General features: G+C 47.1%; 1 protein-coding gene across 1 annotated transcript; it reads right to left on the reverse strand.

Annotated features, from left to right (window-relative positions):
• Positions 1 to 7,085: 7,085 nt before the first annotated feature.
• Positions 7,086 to 9,463, reverse strand: CAMK2N2 (calcium/calmodulin dependent protein kinase II inhibitor 2). The gene is made up of 2 exons (XM_040426798.1): positions 9,295 to 9,463; positions 7,086 to 7,156 (listed from the first exon to the last, which is right to left on the reverse strand). The coding sequence occupies exons 1-2, from the start codon at positions 9,461 to 9,463 to the stop codon at positions 7,086 to 7,088; spliced, it is 240 nt and encodes a 79-aa protein (XP_040282732.1).
• Between the last annotated feature and the right edge of the window lie 9,312 nt (positions 9,464 to 18,775).

An 18,775-nucleotide genomic window follows, 5' to 3' on the forward strand; every position in this document is an offset into this window, starting at 1 on the left:
GGATTTTTTTTATTGCTAACTCCAAAGGAAAAAAAGATTCTGTCCATGGTCATGTGATGATCACCCAGGAGCATGACTCATTACAAGACACGGAGCTGATAACTGTATTTTAACCGTAATCATTCCCAACCATCATCATACAGCAAGGACAGATGTTTCTCCACTGGAAAGAATGACAGCAAGCAGAGATCTTAAAAACCCTTAAAGAGGGCCTTTCATCAGCATCAAGTATGTAAACTGAATATACATACATGGAGAGCGGCGCCCAGGGATCCCCCTGCACTTACTATTATCCCCGGGCGCCGCTCCGTTCTCTGGTTACAGGCTCCGGTAAAGTCATAGTTAGGCTCCACCCATTTGAGCCTGCCGCGGTCTCCTTCTCCTATGCTGTAGCGCTGGCCAATCGCAGCGCTCAGCTCATAGCATGGCTAAGAGCTGAGCGCTGCGATTGGCCAGCGCTACAACATAGGAGAAGGAGACCGCGGCAGGCTCAAATGGGTGGAGCCTAACTATGACTTTACCGGAGCCTATAACAGGAGAACGGAGCGGCGCCCGGGGATAATAGTAAGTGCAGGGGGATCCCTGGGCGCCGCTCTCCATGTATGTATATTCAGTTTACATACTTGATGCTGATGAAAGGTCCTCTTTAAGGCATTGTTACAGAGAGTATATTGAAAAATTATATCACCCTTCAAATACTACTTATTTGCATTAAACTGATTACCCCTTTAAACCATTTACTGTAAAAAAATGTAAGAGAGAAGTCATTTTCTGTGAGTTATAGAAACTCATTTTGGCCAACACATAGTAAGTATATGTATTTGATTTGAAAGGTTTTGGGGTTTCATGACATGATAATCCAATAAAACACATACAAAAAAAGGTACAGTAATTCATTTGTTCCTTGACCAAAATAATCCACTTTAAAATGTGTCAAAAAGCACACAAACCAGATTTATGGGGTGATGTAATAAGCTCTTTATGGGAGAACTAACAAAAGGAGATTCCCTAGAGGGGGGAAACCCATGGGGATTTTGACAAAAACTGAATGAGACGGTGATAACCCCAAAAATAGTCCCTGCACAGGGTCACCCTTGTTAAGATAAAACATAACTTTTAATATTTATGCTAAAAGTAAATACAAGCGTATTTACTTTGAGCATAAATAGTATAAGTTACATTTTGTCTCAATAAGGGTGACCTCATTCCTTTTGTTTTAGTTGTTGACATGTTTGTTGCTTTGTAATGTATGATTCTGTTTGTACATGAAAGCTCTGATTGTAAAACGCTGCAGAATATGTTGGTGCCATATAAAGAAAGATTATTATTACCACAAAGAAACCCATGTGTGTGAACAGACCATTAGTCACTATTGAAGCATCACTATCCGTTTAAGCCTACTTTCACACTGGCGTTTTGGCTTTCTGTTTGGGAGATCCGTTCAGGGCTCTCACAAGCGGTCCAAAACGGATCAGTTTTGCCCTTAATGCATTCTGAATGGATAAGGATCCGCTCAGAATCCATCAGTTTGCCTCCGTTCCATCTCCATTCCGCTTTGGAGGCGGACACCAAGACGCTGCTTGCAGCGTTTTGGTGTCCGTCTGCCGAAACTGAGCCAAACGGATCCGTCCCAACACACAATGTAAGTCAATAGGGAAGAATCTGTTTTCACTGACACAATATGGCACAATAGAAAACAGATCCGTCCCCCATTGACTTTCAATGGTGTTCAAGACGGATCCGTTTGTCTATGTTAAAGATAATACAAACGGATCACGCGAGTGTGAAAGTAGCCTAAGGCTCCGTGGCCGTATTGCGGACCTCATTTGCGGATCCGCAATACACGGGCACCGTTCCGCGTGCATTCCGCATCACGGATGCGGACCTATTCACTTCAATGGGTCCGCAAATCCGGAATGGTGCGGAACGGAAGCACGAAACAGAACCCTATGGAAGCACTATGGAGTGCTTCCGTGGGGTTTCGTCCCATACTGCCGTTCTGCAAAAAGATAGAACATGTCCTATCTTTTTGCGGAACGGCCGGATCGTGGACCCATTAAAGTGAATGGGTCCGCGATCCACTGCTGCTGCCCCACGGTGGGTGTTCGTGCGTTGCGGGCCGCACACATTCGTGTACAAGAGGCCTAAGGATTGCTGCACAAGCTGGAAAACTAGAGGAACACCCATGTTCTGTGTGGAATAAACTGATGAACTTTCTAGTCTAAAGAGGTGCTCCACCTAAATTTACTCACACAGACATAGCAATACTTTTTTGCAATAAGTGAAATAAAAGTCTGATTTCATTCATGCCAAAACCCTCTACCTTGAGTTCCAGACCAAGTATTATGCACTAGACTAGTTGCTCTGAACACACTGACAACCCTATGTGAAAATAAGCAGTTGTCAGGCAATGTATTCCTAGTAACCTGAAGCTGGACTGCCATTGTATTGGCAGCAGTGGAGAATCTTGTGATTTGAGAAGTATAAGAGCATTCAGTAGCTATATGGCAATTTTGGGTGTGACAATTGTGCACCCCAGTAACTCAGTGTAGTAGGGCAGAGACCACAGTGCTGGATTTGTGAGTTGCGCTGCGACCCCATTAATTTCTATTTCCGCCCTGCTATACTTGGGTGCACGACACATGTCTCGCCCACAATCGCCGTGTAGCTGATACCACATAACTCTGTAAGCTAACAACTTCAACCAATTGGAAAAATGCTTTGGGGTGGTGCCAAGGGGCCACAACAGCTTTGACCATACCCGGAGAATGTTTCTCCATCCGTCCATAAAAAGAAGGTTAACCGAGACCCAAACACAGAAAACAAGCAATGGTTGAAGCAGGAGATAGGTTGCATCTGGAATAAGGGCTCATGCACACAAACGTATTTTTGGTCCGCATCCGATCCACATTTTTGCAGATGCAGACCCATTCACTTCAATGGAGCAGCAAATGATCCGTATGTCCGTCCCATTGCATCCGCAAAAAAATACACGTCCTATTCTTGTCCGTTTTATGGACAAGGATAGGACTGTTATATAGAGGGCAGGACGTTCCATTCCGCAAAATGCAAAACACACAGCCAGTGTGATCTGCCAAAACGTTGATCAGACGCAGGAGAAAAATACGTTCTTGTGAATACACTTTTTTTTCTGATCCCGATTAATCCTAGGCCTTCTGCTTACCGTATGAAACGCATTTGGCCTTCACCATCCTCTTCCTCGCCATCATAGGAGTAGATTCCCATTAAAACAAACACACGGGATCTCAGTGGTGATCAGTTCATTTATTTATTCACCATATACAGTTGAAATGGTAATAATGTACAATGAGTCATTCTCAGAATGGCACAGCATTGCCTTATTCGAATCAGAAAATGATGTATAATAATCCAATCTTAAGTCCATGCACAGGATTTAGAAGCTTTTAAAAAATGAAGAAAAAAAGGGAGAAAAAAAACAATAAAAAAAGAAAAGTAGAAAATTAAAAACACAACTATTAAGTCCCATAAAAGAGGCGGTTAACAGCTGTTACTTCACATTCAGAGACTGGGTGGATTCCTGGAACCATCCCCTGGTTAAAGATAGCAGTATAAAATTTCCAACATTATTTCATCTAGCCAAAAACCTTTATTTTTATAGGTCACCACCAGCAGTGATTGTAGACAGAGACGGTAGCGCCACCACCAGGATATGTGACATACGCCGACCCATACCATCAAGTGCTGCACACTGACAGGACTGACAGGTCTCAGGTTCCCACTTGAAAATACAGATCCAGAAAACCGAGTGTGTGTGACACGCTCAAGAATTAAAGCTGTAGCGGCAATTTCATTGCATACAGCCCTCTCTGTATTTTCAAAAACATTATTGCATTCTGCACATTTCGGGCTAAAACTCTGTTTTTCAGTTGGACTTAAAGGGGTTATCCGAGACTAAAAAATGTCCCCCATATGCCCAGGCCCCTCACACTGAATATAGTTACCTAGCTCCCTGCGCCGCTCCTTGTTCCCCGCATCGCCGCTGCTGCTTCTCCCCGTGTGCGGATGAAAATGTCCAGTGTCGGGGAGCAGCCAATGGCAGGCAGGGATGGGGACGAGCCTCCCTCGCGTCACCCGCGATACTAGGGACGCTCATCCCCGTCACTGCCTGTCATTGGCTGTTGTCATCCACGCACGGGGAGAAGCCGCTGCGTCGGGGCAGGGAGCCAGGTAAGTAGATTCAGTACGAGGGGCCCGGGTATATGAGGGACATTTTTTAGTTTCGGATAACCCCTTTAAAGATTTTTCAACAGTGCTTCTTCTACAGCTTTCTGTGTATTTGCAGACTAGCAGACTCTCTGCTCCACACTGAATCCGTCAAGGAGCTGCTCTGATGGCTGGATCTGTAGCGCTTATCTGTTCTTTTCTAACAGCCCATAAGCACTCATTATAGCTAAAGCCTTATCAGTTTAATCAGAATTCAGCTATGATGAGTGTTTATAAGCTGTCAGGAGTCCAGAGACAAGGGTTACGGATCAAGCCAACACAGCAGTTCTCATATGGATTCAGTGTGGAGCAGAGAGTCTGTTAGTCTGCAAATGCACTGAAAGTTGTTTTAGAAAATGTGTTTACGACTTTTAAAAAAAAATTGTTGCATATCCCGCTTTAGAGTTGCCCCCGCCATTTCCCTAAAGGGGGTGTGGCCACACCTGGAAGGGGGAGTGGCCAGCCACCCGGACAAATGTATCTACATTTATGCCAATGAAGCCAAAAATCTATGGCAGCTCTGAGCTTTTGTAGATTTCTGTATAGGCGCACGAACTGCCAGAGGATGCTCCTAATTTATGATGAGGCCTGTGCATCCTCCTGCAGCGCAGAAAGCGCCCGTCTTGATAAGTTCTAAATAAAGACCAAGAGAAAAAATGTTTTTAGCCCAAAATGAGTAGACTGTAATAAAATAAATTGCCTCCAAAGGTCCTTAGCCTTTAAGTGTGGTAGGTTGGGTTTTAAGGTGCGTTTCAAAGTCTAAGCCCTGTTATATCTTATAAGGTGACTTACACAGGACTTGTACAAATATATGTAGGCAAAACTGCATTTTCATAACGCAGTATAGTATTTCCGAAAGAGAGATATCTAAAGAGATGTCCTGTTGTCTCTTCTAAAGAAAATTCTCTTGGCATACCCAAACCAATAAATTGCCATTACTTAGGGTACGGATGGAAACGTTGACAGGTTTGGACACTGTCTAAAATGTTACTATTCTATTTGGTACTGTTACAGAGAGATGGGTATTTGGGTGTTTTTATCCTATTATACCCAAAAGTGCCCTCTGTCTAGAAGGCATCAAACTAGGGCCAACAGAATTATACTGGAAAGTAGTCCGACTATCCGCAGACCTTTCTCCGCTGACCTCTTCTATGAACCAAAGCTGCCCGGAAGCAGCGTGGCCTAACACAAAATCAGAAGTGCCACGGAAAACGTGTGTATATAATATATATATTTAACTAATAATTTTATATATATATATATATATATATATATACATACATACATATATATATATATATATATGTTCCTCCATGGTTGCAATGTAGAAATACGTGCAAACATTTCAAATCTCTAGCTCAAAAACGATATGACGTGGAAGGTAAAAGGAACACTTGCTACATTTGCAATATGCAGGTATGTACAAGAAGGAGAACTATCCAGTGTAAACATTACTCCATACATGAAATGTGCAGCATATTTCTACATATGCACTTAGGTAAAGCTGGCACATATATATTAGATATCAAGTTTAGCGCCATAGAAAGCATTGTATACCTATTGAAACATAGACTATATAATACATGTAGAAGGGACATATCTCCCACATGGAACAACATGTCCTAGTAGCAAGCAGCATATTGATGTAAAAATTCTATCAAACAATGGCAAGACCTACCATCCGCAGGTTGGCTCAGTCCTTACACATTCATGGTGGTGGCAGCAGTATGTTACATAAAGACCCGATCAAGGCTCCCCCCTCCTCAGGTTACTGCTCTAAACGGCCATTCGCTTGACCGCCAATCACTCTGCATCCAGAAGTTGGCTGCATCTCTGATGTGACTCTGCACAGTCACCAGCATGTATCAGAATTCATAGAATAACAAAGAGTTGTATATAAAAATACAAATGTAAAGGGTTCCTGTTAAAAAGGAGCGTGCTGGGAAAGGGTGGGATCCAGGATGGATTCGGAAGCTCATGCAAGAGATGGAGCAAATTAAGTCTTATTCTTGCTTGGGTTTGGACAGCAAAAGGACGGCCTGTGCCTGCTCTGCGCCCTCCAGCTGCTCTGCTTCCGACCTGCTGGTTTCTTGAACATGAAGGGCAAGATGAAGGGGAAGATGGGTGCGTGTCCAGTCTCTTATTGTTCTGATGCTGGTTATTCTGGTTGACTGGAGGGGGCATGGTATTAATAATCACAAATCATCCTATATATATATATATATATACCTATATATACACATGACTAAATGTATTTATTTATTTATATATATAGATAGATATATAAACACGGCCGCGCAGATGGGTTCCCTTCGGGTCCACAAATACGCACACAGCTAAAGATTATTACTTCACTAGAGACAGAATAAAGTGCATTTCTAATAACCTACAGCCCCTGGGATGTACATTGTGAGTCAGGAGGAGGAGGCAGCACCTGGCAAGGTCTGGAGTTGATTGGCACAAACTCCGTGGTGCTCCAGTCTACAAGCACCTTCTTGGCACACAGGCAGATGCTAAGGACAACAACACCCATTCTGGGGTTGGCTTTTTAACATGGGTTGAGAGACTCATCGCTGCCCCCAGAGCCCAGGGTGAGGGACAGTGACAAAGGGGTATAGGAAGGTGCTGAAATGAACATCTCCACTTTGGAGGTCATTGGCGTGGTCTGAGTGGAGTGGGGAGCCAGATGGCACCATCAGGAGACCTGCAGAGGGTCTGGATCAAGGTGGAGGGTGGAGATTTGCCAGCAGCCTCAAAGCCTTTCCTTCTTCTCCATGTCCACAAACATGCACAGCCAAAAGTGCTTACAAATCAGGGTGGAGAGCAGCCACTTCCACACCTTATACTCCGGAGGGAGACTTGTCCGACACCCCCTTCAGCACCTCGTCTATTCTGTCATCTTCAATAACAACTGAAGAAAGGGAGAAACATGGGGTTGGGTATCAACAGGCAATGTGCACCAAGATAGGTGATAGTGGGACGAGAGATGACATGGAGAGACATGAAATGCTGAGAAATCAGATGAGGAGGAGAAGGTGAGGGCTGGAGAAGCGAGGAGAACAACATGTGCATTCACTCCTACACTGCAGTTGGCTGGAGTCTAGCAATGCACACACGTATGGACACAATGATGCATACACGTGTATACAGAAACAACCGCATAGCTCAATACAAAGGATGCAGATACAGTATGTACAGCCAGGAAATTGTGCACTCACCTCTTCAATACTAAGGCCTACACAGCATCCAAGAGTAAAACTGCTTCCAAACCTAATCACACCCTAACGCCATGGAAGAGGATCAATGGCTCCTGGACACATTCCCAACCATTGCTGATTGAAAGCTGCCATGATAATCTCTCCCAAATTGCACGTGATCAGAGCACTGGTTGTTACTTCAGTCCTTGGTCATACAATGGAGACCAGTGAACTTTCACAGAAATAATAAGCAACTCAAATAAAGAGGTTATCTAGCACTGAAAGGGGGTAGGTAGTGGTCATCTCCAACATGCCAAGGCTGAATTGTGATTCCAGCTCTGTGTCTGTATTTATGTCTCTGATGTAGGTTTTTATTCCTCTCTTGATGTCCGAAATGGAACCAATTACTTCTAAAAGGGGGAAGAACCATGCTGCCCTGGTTCTTGATCACAGAATGAGGGCCAGAGGGGCCCCTGTCGCTGCTATGCTTATGGGGTCAATATTTAGGGACAAATAAAGATCTGTCTGGCTTATGGTGCACAATCTAGTAGGCTAAGTACGTAATGCACCAATGTGCTCTGCACAGAATGCATGAGGGGAATATTCCTGGTATATTTTCTTCCATGGTTCTACTGTCGTAGTCAATTCCTTTGAATTCACCCCCCTGCCAGTGCCCCCCTCGAAATGCTGAATTTCGCTCATGTTCACAGCATTGATGGTTCTCCTGCCTTAAAGACGTGAAATGTCTAGAGCAACTCCTAAGCTCCAGCTATTTTGCACCATCTAAGATGGTCCCAGACCCGTCTAGAACAATGGCATTCCGTATCCGTATACCGCCCCTCCTAGCAGAATGGGATCCCCTGTCATTGCAAGACGCAGCGCACAGGGTTAATTAATGGTCTGGTTTGGTCGCCCCCCATCTAGAAGGTGAGAGCACAACTTCTTTACACTTCATTGGAAAACATACAGCACCTCACAGACACTACTGGTAGCAGAAACTGACCGCTTTGGGAGCGTGACAACGTACACTGCGTATGTGTGCTTCTCTGTGTACAGATATACAAACCACACGTATGCACAGAGAATATAGAGATATATAGGCACGCTCTGAGATCAGTACCTTGGACAGTGTCAGCTCCAAGAGAGAAGAATGCACAACAAAACAAGGCATTATTGGGATTAGCAGGCGTATAGTACATAGTAAGCTCAACATGTTCATCTACCTGTCTGCATCCCCCCCCCCCTTCCCCCCATACAGCCGCTCAATGCTGGGCTTGATGCAAATCCCCCACAAAATCAACCCAATATGACAATTGTATGATCATTGCATGCTCGCAATAGGACGCCATGTCTGCACTGAGCCATACCAACGTGCCCCCACCACATACATTTCATCCACACTGGCATGCGTTAATATACTGTACCCAAGTGGAAGCCCTTTATCCCACCAAGGGGGCATGCACATTCCCAGCAGAAAACACATGGCATAACTCATAGCTACAAGTAGTGTCTGAGCGGGCAGGGTGCCAGCCTGCATCTGGACATACCTTTACCTGTGCCCTCTCAGTGTGTGCCCTCTATATAGGGTATACATTAGATGAAGATGATGGCTGATCATGTATCATCATCCTCCTCCTCCTCAGCACAGGCTCGGTGATGGCTCCACACACCCCATGATACACACAGACATCTAATGCCAGGGAGGACTCCCATGGAGAGAGGGGGTCTGGGGCACAGACAGAGAGGAGGGCGATGGCATGGAGGTATAGTGTGATGAAGTACTATCTGTGCGGTAATCCCCCCTCTATGGCTACATGATGTGTCATCGCCCCGGCCATAGAACCCTTCTTACCTCTCTTGGCTCTTCCAATCTGCCCCAGTTTGGGGGGTCTCTTCTGCTGGTTGCCCCCGAAGAAGGCGCTGGTGTCCTGGAGACGGCAGCTGAAGGAGATCTGCCCCACCTCGGTGTCAGAGCCGTAATGCCCCATCTTGTCCTCGCTGTAGGGGAGAATCTCAGACATGGTGGCAGCACCAGGGCCAGGTATTGCGGAGAGACAATCCTTAGGAGAGGAGGAGATCCGGAGCGGAGGAGACTGCAGAGGGGAATGGACGGGCTGGGGCTGGAGAATGTGGCGGGCTCCTCGCTACACGTCTGAGGAGAATCTGAGAGCTCCTACATCATAAGGGGGAGCAGTGTCCCGGTGACGTCATGTGAGGGGGTGTGTGACATCAGGAGGCGAGTGCGGAATAACAATGACACTGCAGCAAAACAAGGAATCAACTTGGCAGAAGCCGACCCCTGGGGAGGAGGGGAGGGCTGGAGACTCCGGAGGGAGAGGCTCGGGGACACCCCGCCGGAGACATACATGCCCGCAGTCTAGCTGCTAATGCCACTGAGACACTTATGGGTAGGTGTGCCAACCAATGATGCCCACATCTAGCCTGGCAGGTGCTGCTGACTGCTCACAACCCTCTTACTAGACAAAAGCACAGTGAGGGGTCTGCTGATACCTTGTGGGGTATTTCCAGGGGCGGATTGGGAACCTAAAGTGGCCCCATACTGTAGGAGGGTCTAAATTGACAGGGGGCGGGGTAACAAAAGTAGGGGGGGTCAGCAGTACCATAGCGCAAAATACCACAGTGCCGCACAATATATTTAGGCTACTTTCACACTTGCGGCAGAGTGATCCGGCAAGCAGTTCTGTTGCGGATCCGTCTTAGAAATGCATTGCAAGAACGGATCCGTATCTCTGTTTGTCATACGGAGAAATGGATCCGTTATATATTTTTTTCACATTTTTACCGGTCTGCGAAGGACGGATCCGCCATTGCAGTATTTTGAATGCTGGATCCGGTGTAACGTTATATTTCCCTACCTCGTGAGATTTCCCTACCCTCGTCACTTCCGGTCACAACGGACATGACGTGAGGAGGTGTGCTGCGCCGCGCAGGCGCACAACGACGGGGTAGGGAAATTTCACAGAAGAGTGCGCATGAGCCGGGAGCCTCGCCAGTGGTTAGGGTAGGGAAAAATTACGGGCCAGTGCCTAGGCGCGGTGATCGGATGGATTTTCTCAGCTGGACACCGGCCAACACTGCGCATGCGCTGGGAGCCTCACCAGCGGTTAGGGTAGGGAAAAAGCACTGGCCCGTAATTTTTCCTTTCCCTAACCGCTGGTGAGGCTCCCGGCGCATGCGCAGTGTCGGCCGGTGTCCATCCGATCACCGCGCCTGCGCACTGGCCCATAATTTTTCCCTACTCTAACCGCTGGCGAGGCTTCCGGCGCATGCGCACTCTGCTGTAAAATTTCCCTACCCTGTCGTTGTGCGCCTGCGCGGCGCAGCACTCCTCCTCATGTCATGTCCGTTGCGACCGGAAGTGACGAGGGTAGGGAAATCTCACGAGGTAGGGAAATATAACGTTACACCGGCACTAATACATTCCTATGGGGGGAAAAAAAGCCAGATACGGCATTCAGGCAAGTGTTCAGTTTTTTGGGCCGGAGATAATACCGCAGCATGCTGCGGTATTATCTCCGTCCTGAAAAGGCAAAATGACTGAACTGAAGACATCCTGATGCATCCTGAACAGATTGCTCTCCATTCAGAATGCATTAGGATAAAACTGATCAGTTCTTTTCCGGTATTGAGCTCCTAGGACGGAACTCTATGCCGGAAAAGAAAAACGCCAGTGTGAAAGTACCCTTATAGATGCCATTTTATCTCTTCTTCTTCCAGTTGTCTCTGATTAAGATATGGAGAAGGGGCTTAGGAGGCGAGATGCGGGACACAGTTAAATTCAGGAAGGCATGTCACTGTCCGGGTACAGAGTACCTGATTCTCACTGAGAGCTCATTATGTACCCAGCTAGTCAGTAGAGATGGGGGCTTGGACAGCCCCCTGGGCATCGGCCCATCGGGAAATTTCCCTGTAAGGTCTACAGATGGAGTGGCTGCTGGACCTCGTCTGAGAGAGTGATCTTGACTAACCACAGGAGTGGGGGTTGCACTTGAGGAGGGGGTTGCAAACACATTTCCGGGAAAGGGTGGGATGGGCATTCCTGTTAAAAAATTTGCTGTGGGGCCCAGTCATTTCTAGTTATGCCACTGATACCACATAGGACCCTGTAGGTGAGGGGCCTACTACTGCCTTAAAACCGCTTCTTACTATTTTATTAATGACTATTAGACAACTAGGGGTCATTTTTGGCTGTGCCTGCCCCTGCAGGACTAGTGTTACTTGGCCAAGACAGCATGCTCTGCTTACTTATTGCCCACACTGGACTTAGGACAGCCATGTAGGGGATCCTGGTGGATCTACAACCTCATATCCATAACTGACAACTTTTGAAAAGCCCAAGGAAGCACAGCAATTTATTATGCTAAGCCACTGATGGCTAACCTGCGGCACTCCAGCTGTGGTAAAACTACAACTCCCAAGATGCACACTTGCTTGGCTGATCTCAGAACAACACAGAAATAAATGGAGCATGCTGGGAGTCATAGTTTGACCACAGCGGGAGTGTCGGAGGTTAGCCATCACTTCGCTAAGCCATGCCTTCAACACTTCCCAGTGCCAATCTATACACGCCCAATCCCACCCAGGTCCCTTTATGCCCCCACACAGTAGTTATACTCCTTTCACAGTAGAATGCTCCCATAGTGCCCCTTCACAGTAGGGAGACCTCCTTAGAGCCCCCAACAGTAGTTATGCCCCCTTAGTGCACCACTTATAGTAGTGCTGCCCCTGTTGTGTTAATAAAATATAAAAAGTAATAGTCACCTAGCCCTTTCCCCCCAATAAACAGCACATCATGCTCTCCGCAGCAGCAGGCAAGATGCAGTGATGTCTTCGTGCCTGCTGGGCTGAGCAGGAGAGCGCATAGGATGGAGAATGATGCCCAACCTGTATGGTGGACGGCTCCCTCCTTCACCATTGCATTCTGCTCAGGACGCAGATACAGTTGATATCGGAACATGCCACAGCCCTCACAGAACCTTGGGACAGCTGTCAAATTCTGGGACTGTCCCGACATATACCAGATGGTTGGGAGGTATGCATATCTATTACAAAATTTGGTCAGACACTGAAATATAGAACAGATCTGCCAGCCTAAAGGGGTTTTCCAGGATATAAAGATGGTGTACAGGGTTAGAAAAAGGTGGCTTTTTATCATAATCAGTGGCACCCCTATGTACATGTCAAGTTTGGTATTGCAGTGCATCTCTATTAAAGTGGATAGGATTAAAGTGCAATGCCACACACAACCTGTGGACAGGTGTGGTGGTGTTTTTAGAAATCCTGCCCACTCAGACACTTGTAGCTATGAGTTATGCCTTTACCTATGGATCCAAGACCCCTGCCAATCATATGTGTAGTGGTCATGCCTGGTTATTGCAGGACTGCTTCCATAACCTCATACACAATGTAGTGGTCATGCCTGGTTATTGCAGGACTGCTCCCATTAACCTCATACACAATGTAGTGGTCATGCCTGGTTATTGCAGGACTGCTCCCATTAACCTCATACACAATGTAGTGGTCATGCCTGGTTACTGCAGGACTGCTCCCATAACCTCATACACAATGTAGTGGTCATGCCTGGTTATTGCAGGACTGCTTCCATAACCTCATACACAGTGTAGTGGTCATGCGTGGTTACTGCAGCACTGCTCCCATTAACCTCATATACAGTGTAGTGGTCATAAAACACCAAAAACAACTGTATCATAAATATCTCGCATGGAGTTATTTGTATTATCACCTACACAGCTCAAAGAGCAACCACACAGAGAGCAATTCTGATTAATTATTTCCTTTATTGGATATCCAAAAACATTAAATGGTATATCAGTTAAAACATATACGAATACAGCACATAATGGGAACACTACGGTGTTACAATAATTGTATAAAAACAGAGAAAGCTCCAAACCAATAAGGGACTAGTATCCCCCCATACACAATAAAACAGTATCAACTTAGTGGGGCGCATATAGCAGTAGTAACACCCAGGGCATGCATACAAAAACACTCCAAACATTTAAGGGAGTGTAAGCCTGGGTGCAGCCCACACCAAGCAGGGACTGCAAAAGGAGAGGGGGGGAAAAAACACAGTTTAAAGTGCAAGTGCAATTAGTACCTACTGACCCTGGTCTGAAGCAGCCGCCCAATGGGCTAGTGTAGTGGTCATGCCTGGTTATTGCAGGACTGCTCCCATTAACCTCATACACAGTGTAGTGGTCATGCCTGGTTATTGCAGGACTGCTCCCATTAACCTCATACACAGTGTAGTGGTCATGCCTGGTTATTGCAGGACTGCTCCCATTAACCTCATACACAGTGTAGTGGTCATGCGTGGTTATTGCAGGACTGCTCCCATTAACCTCATACACAATGTAGTGGTCATGCGTGGTTATTGCAGGACTGCTCCCATTAACCTCATACACAGTGTAGTGGTCATGCGTGGTTATTGCAGGACTGCTCCCATTAACCTCATACACAGTGTAGTGGTCATGCGTGGTTACTGCAGGACTGCTCCCATTACCCTTCTACACTGTGCAGTTGTCATACCTGGTTATTGCAGGACTGCTCCCATTAACCTCATACACAATGTAGTGGTCATGCCTGGTTATTGCAGGACTGCTCCCATTAACCTCATACAGAATGTAGTGGTCATGCCTGGTTATTGCAGGACTGCTCCCATAACCTCATACACAATGTAGTGGTCATGCCTGGTTATTGCAGGACTGCTTCCATAACCTCATACACAATGTAGTGGTCATGCCTGGTTATTGCAGGACTGCTTCCATAACCTCATACACAATGTAGTGGTCATGCCTGGTTACTGCAGGACTGCTCCCATTAGCCTCATACACAGTGTAGCGGTCATGCCTGGTTATTGCAGGACTGCTTCCATAACCTCATACACAATGTAGTGGTCATGCCTGGTTATTGCAGGACTGCTTCCATAACCTCATACACAATGTAGTGGTCATGCCTGGTTATTGCAGGACTGCTCCCATAACCTCATACACAATGTAGTGGTCATGCCTGGTTATTGCAGGACTGCTTCCATAACCTCATACACAGTGTAGTGGTCATGCCTGGTTATTGCAGGACTGCTTCCATAACCTCATACACAGTATAGTGGTCATGCATGGTTATTGCAGGACTGCTCCCATTAACCTCATACACAATGTAGTGGTCATGCCTGGTTATTGCAGGACTGCTCCCATTAACCTCATACAGAATGTAGTGGTCATGCCTGGTTATTGCAGGACTGCTCCCATAACCTCATACACAATGTAGTGGTCATGCCTGGTTATTGCAGGACTGCTCCCATAACCTCATACACAATGTAGTGGTCATGCCTGGTTATTGCAGGACTGCTCCCATAACCTCATACAGAATGTAGTGGTCATGCCTGGTTATTGAAGGACTGCTCCCATAACCTCATACAGAATGTAGTGGTCATGCCTGGTTATTGCAGGACTGCTCCCATTAACCTCATACACAATGTAGTGGTCATGCCTGGTTATTGCAGGACTGCTCCCATAACCTCATACACAATGTAGTGGTCATGCCTGGTTATTGCAGGACTGCTCCCATAACCTCATACACAATGTAGTGGTCATGCCTGGTTATTGCAGGACTGCTCCCATTAACCTCATACACAGTGTAGTGGTCATGCCTGGTTATTGCAGGACTGCTCCCATAACCTCATACACAATGTAGTGGTCATGCCTGGTTATTGCAGGACTGCTCCCATAACCTCATACACAATGTAGTGGTCATGCCTGGTTATTGCAGGACTGCTCCCATAACCTCATACACAATGTAGTGGTCATGCCTGGTTATTGCAGGACTGCTTCAATAACCTCATACACAATGTAGTGGTCATGCCTGGTTATTGCAGGACTGCTCCCATAACCTCATACACAATGTAGTGGTCATGCCTGGTTATTGCAGGACTGCTCCCATAACCTCATACACAATGTAGTGGTCATGCCTGGTTATTGCAGGACTGCTTCCATAACCTCATACACAATGTAGTGGTCATGCCTGGTTATTGCAGGACTGCTCCCATAACCTCATACACAATGTAGTGGTCATGCCTGGTTATTGCAGGACTGCTTCCATAACCTCATACACAGTGTAGTGGTCATGCCTGGTTATTGCAGGACTGCTTCCATAACCTCATACACAGTATAGTGGTCATGCATGGTTATTGCAGGACTGCTCCCATTAACCTCATACACAATGTAGTGGTCATGCCTGGTTATTGCAGGACTGCTCCCATTAACCTCATACAGAATGTAGTGGTCATGCCTGGTTATTGCAGGACTGCTCCCATAACCTCATACACAATGTAGTGGTCATGCCTGGTTATTGCAGGACTGCTCCCATAACCTCATACAGAATGTAGTGGTCATGCCTGGTTATTGCAGGACTGCTTCCATAACCTCATACACAATGTAGTGGTCATGCCTGGTTATTGCAGGACTGCTCCCATAACCTCATACACAATGTAGTGGTCATGCCTGGTTATTGCAGGACTGCTTCAATAACCTCATACACAATGTAGTGGTCATGCCTGGTTATTGCAGGACTGCTCCCATAACCTCATACACAATGTAGTGGTCATGCCTGGTTATTGCAGGACTGCTCCCATTAACCTCATACACAGTGTAGTGGTCATGCCTGGTTATTGCAGAACTGCTCCCATAACCTCATACACAATGTAGTGGTTGTAGCAAACTCACCTTTTTGCCAGAGTTTGCCATGAGCTTTTGGAGGGGGCTGCGTGCCCGCCTCTTGCCCCAGGATTATGGGCCCTCTCATCAGCCAGGCCTCATTTGTTCACAAAGGACTTGGACTAACTTGAACTCTCACCCACACGAATTAGACCAGGGTTCAAGTTAGTCCACTGCAGCATTGCTCCCATTAACCTCATACACAGTGTAGTGGTCATGCGTGGTTACTGCAGGACTGCTCCCATAACCTCATACACAATGTAGTGGTCATGCCTGGTTATTGCAGGACTTCTCCCATTAACCTCATACAGAATGTAGTGGTCATGCCTGGTTATTGCCGGTCTACTCCCATAACCTCATACACAATGTAGTGGTCATGCCTGGCTATTGCAGGACTGCTTCCATAACCTCATACACAATGTAGTGGTCATGCCTGGTTATTGCAGGACTGCTCCCATAACCTCATACACAATGTAGTGGTCATGCCTGGTTATTGCAGGACTGCTCCCATAACCTCATACAGAATGTAGTGGTCATGCCTGGTTATTGCAGGACTGCTCCCATTAACCTCATACACAGTGTAGTGGTCATGCCTGGTTATTGCAGGACTGCTCCCATAACCTCATACACAATGTAGTGGTCATGCCTGGTTATTGCAGGACTGCTCCCATTAACCTCATACACAGTGTAGTGGTCATGCCTGGTTATTGCAGGACTGCTCCCATTAACCTCATACACAGTGTAGTGGTCATGCCTGGTTATTGCAGAACTGCTCCCATAACCTCATACACAATGTAGTGGTTGTAGCAAACTCACCTTTTTGCCAGAGTTTGCCATGAGCTTTTGGAGGGGGCTGCGTGCCCGCCTCTTGCCCCAGGATTATGGGCCCTCTCATCAGCCAGGCCTCATTTGTTCACAAAGGACTTGGACTAACTTGAACTCTCACCCACACGAATTAGACCAGGGTTCAAGTTAGTCCATTACGTTTGGTAATTGTATTTTGTGGATTGCGTCTCAGACAATACTCATTGTGTTAGTTAATTGCGTCTCAGACAATGCTCATTGTGTTTTATTTATTGCGTTACAGACAGAGGGAAGGGGATTTTGTGTACAATTGCTGGGAAGGTTTAAATACTGTAGATACATATGATTGGCTGTTTTTGCAGAGCCCTGTGGGTGGTAACCTTGTTGGAAGATATGTATAAATCAATGCTTGTGTTAAAATAAAGTCAGTTCCTGTTTTAACCCTCAAGGTGAAGTGTCGTCTCATTCTTGGGGGAGGATTTATTGCATGCTGTCCCAGTTTGACTGCTAGGAGTGTAAACCTATTCTTATGGTTTCCTATTCAACTGTCTACAGCATTCATATGCTTGAAGAGGATTTATAGGCTTCTTCGGTTCGGTGATTGTGGTGTCTGCCAGAGTGCTTGGAACCCTCAGGAAAACGCTAGGAGCATCCGTCAACGGAGGTACTCAGTCGGGGTGCCAGGTGATCCGTTACATTGGTGGCAAGCAGTGGGATGGCGGCCTAGTGCGAGGAGAAGCAGCTCAGAGACACCGGTAACGTGTGGAGTTACAGATTGAGGGCAAACGCTAGTACTCGTGCAGCGCCCCTGGGAGCAGAGGTAACCAGCGACTTGGAGCAGACAAGTATGGAAGGCTCTGAAGATGACTGGCTGGCCGAGGTGAGGCAGCGAGTGGCCCAGTATGGAGATAATGTGTCCATGGATATATGCCAGGCCATCTGGAACCAGGTCACAGCCAAGCGACACGCAAGGATGGAACGAGAATTCCGACTGGCGAAAGAGAGAGAAATTGCCCAGCGGAAGGAGTGTTACAGCAGCCGAGCAGAGGCTGCATCCGAGGGGGTAAGCCGTCTCCCCTTGAGGCAGAGATTGGAACCCGAAGTAGGGGTCCTCATAGACTGGTCCTGTGAGGAACCACAACAGGCAGGTGGAGACGGGACCGAGGGATCTCCACCAGGATGCTGGGCAGCTGGCCCAGACCCTCAGCAGCAGTCGGAGTTGCCAGGTGTGGACGCAGGTGGTCCTTACTCGCAAATGTTGAGGGACCTCACAGACTGGTTCTGGGAAGACCCACAGATGGCAGGTGGAGATGGGACTGAGATCTCTCTACCGGCCCTACAGGGATACGGGGCAGCCGGCCCAGATCTCCAACTCCAGGTGGGGGTAATACAGGGAGAGAAGTGTGTCGTCCTTCCTTCCCAGCGGCAGAGTGCTTTACAGGGAGGGGAGACAGCTGGTTTCACTCCCCAGCGGCAGTGTGAACTACAGGGAGTGGAGACAGCCGGTCTCACTCCACAGCGGCAGTGTGCTTTACAGGGAGGGGAGACAGTCGGTCTCTATCCCCAACACAGCAGTACCAGGAGGAGGAGGTAAGCAACCCCTCCCCTCCATAGCCAACTCCAAACCAGGTACTGGGGTCAGTAGAGGAGTCATTAGCCCCCTCTGGCCCCCTCCCAGCAGAAGAGCTGGCAGCTGGGCAGAGCGCCGCTGACCTCTGCCCTACTTGTCCCCTTACTACCCAGCAGGACTGTACTCCAGTCCCTCCAGCAGAA

The sequence above is a fragment of the Bufo bufo genome, chromosome 4 (genome assembly GCF_905171765.1).
Source record: "Bufo bufo chromosome 4, aBufBuf1.1, whole genome shotgun sequence".
NCBI classification, from domain to species: domain Eukaryota; kingdom Metazoa; phylum Chordata; class Amphibia; order Anura; family Bufonidae; genus Bufo; species Bufo bufo.

Excerpts from the sequence above, each read along its gene's own strand:
- CAMK2N2 (XM_040426798.1), bottom strand. The coding sequence starts at position 9,463 with ATGTCTGAGATTCTCCCCTACAGCGAGGACAAGATGGGGCATTACGGC. Across the intron at positions 7,157-9,294 it reads GATTGGAAGAGCCAAGAGAG|TTGTTATTGAAGATGACAGA; the intron begins GTAAGAAGGGTT and ends CCCTTTCTTCAG.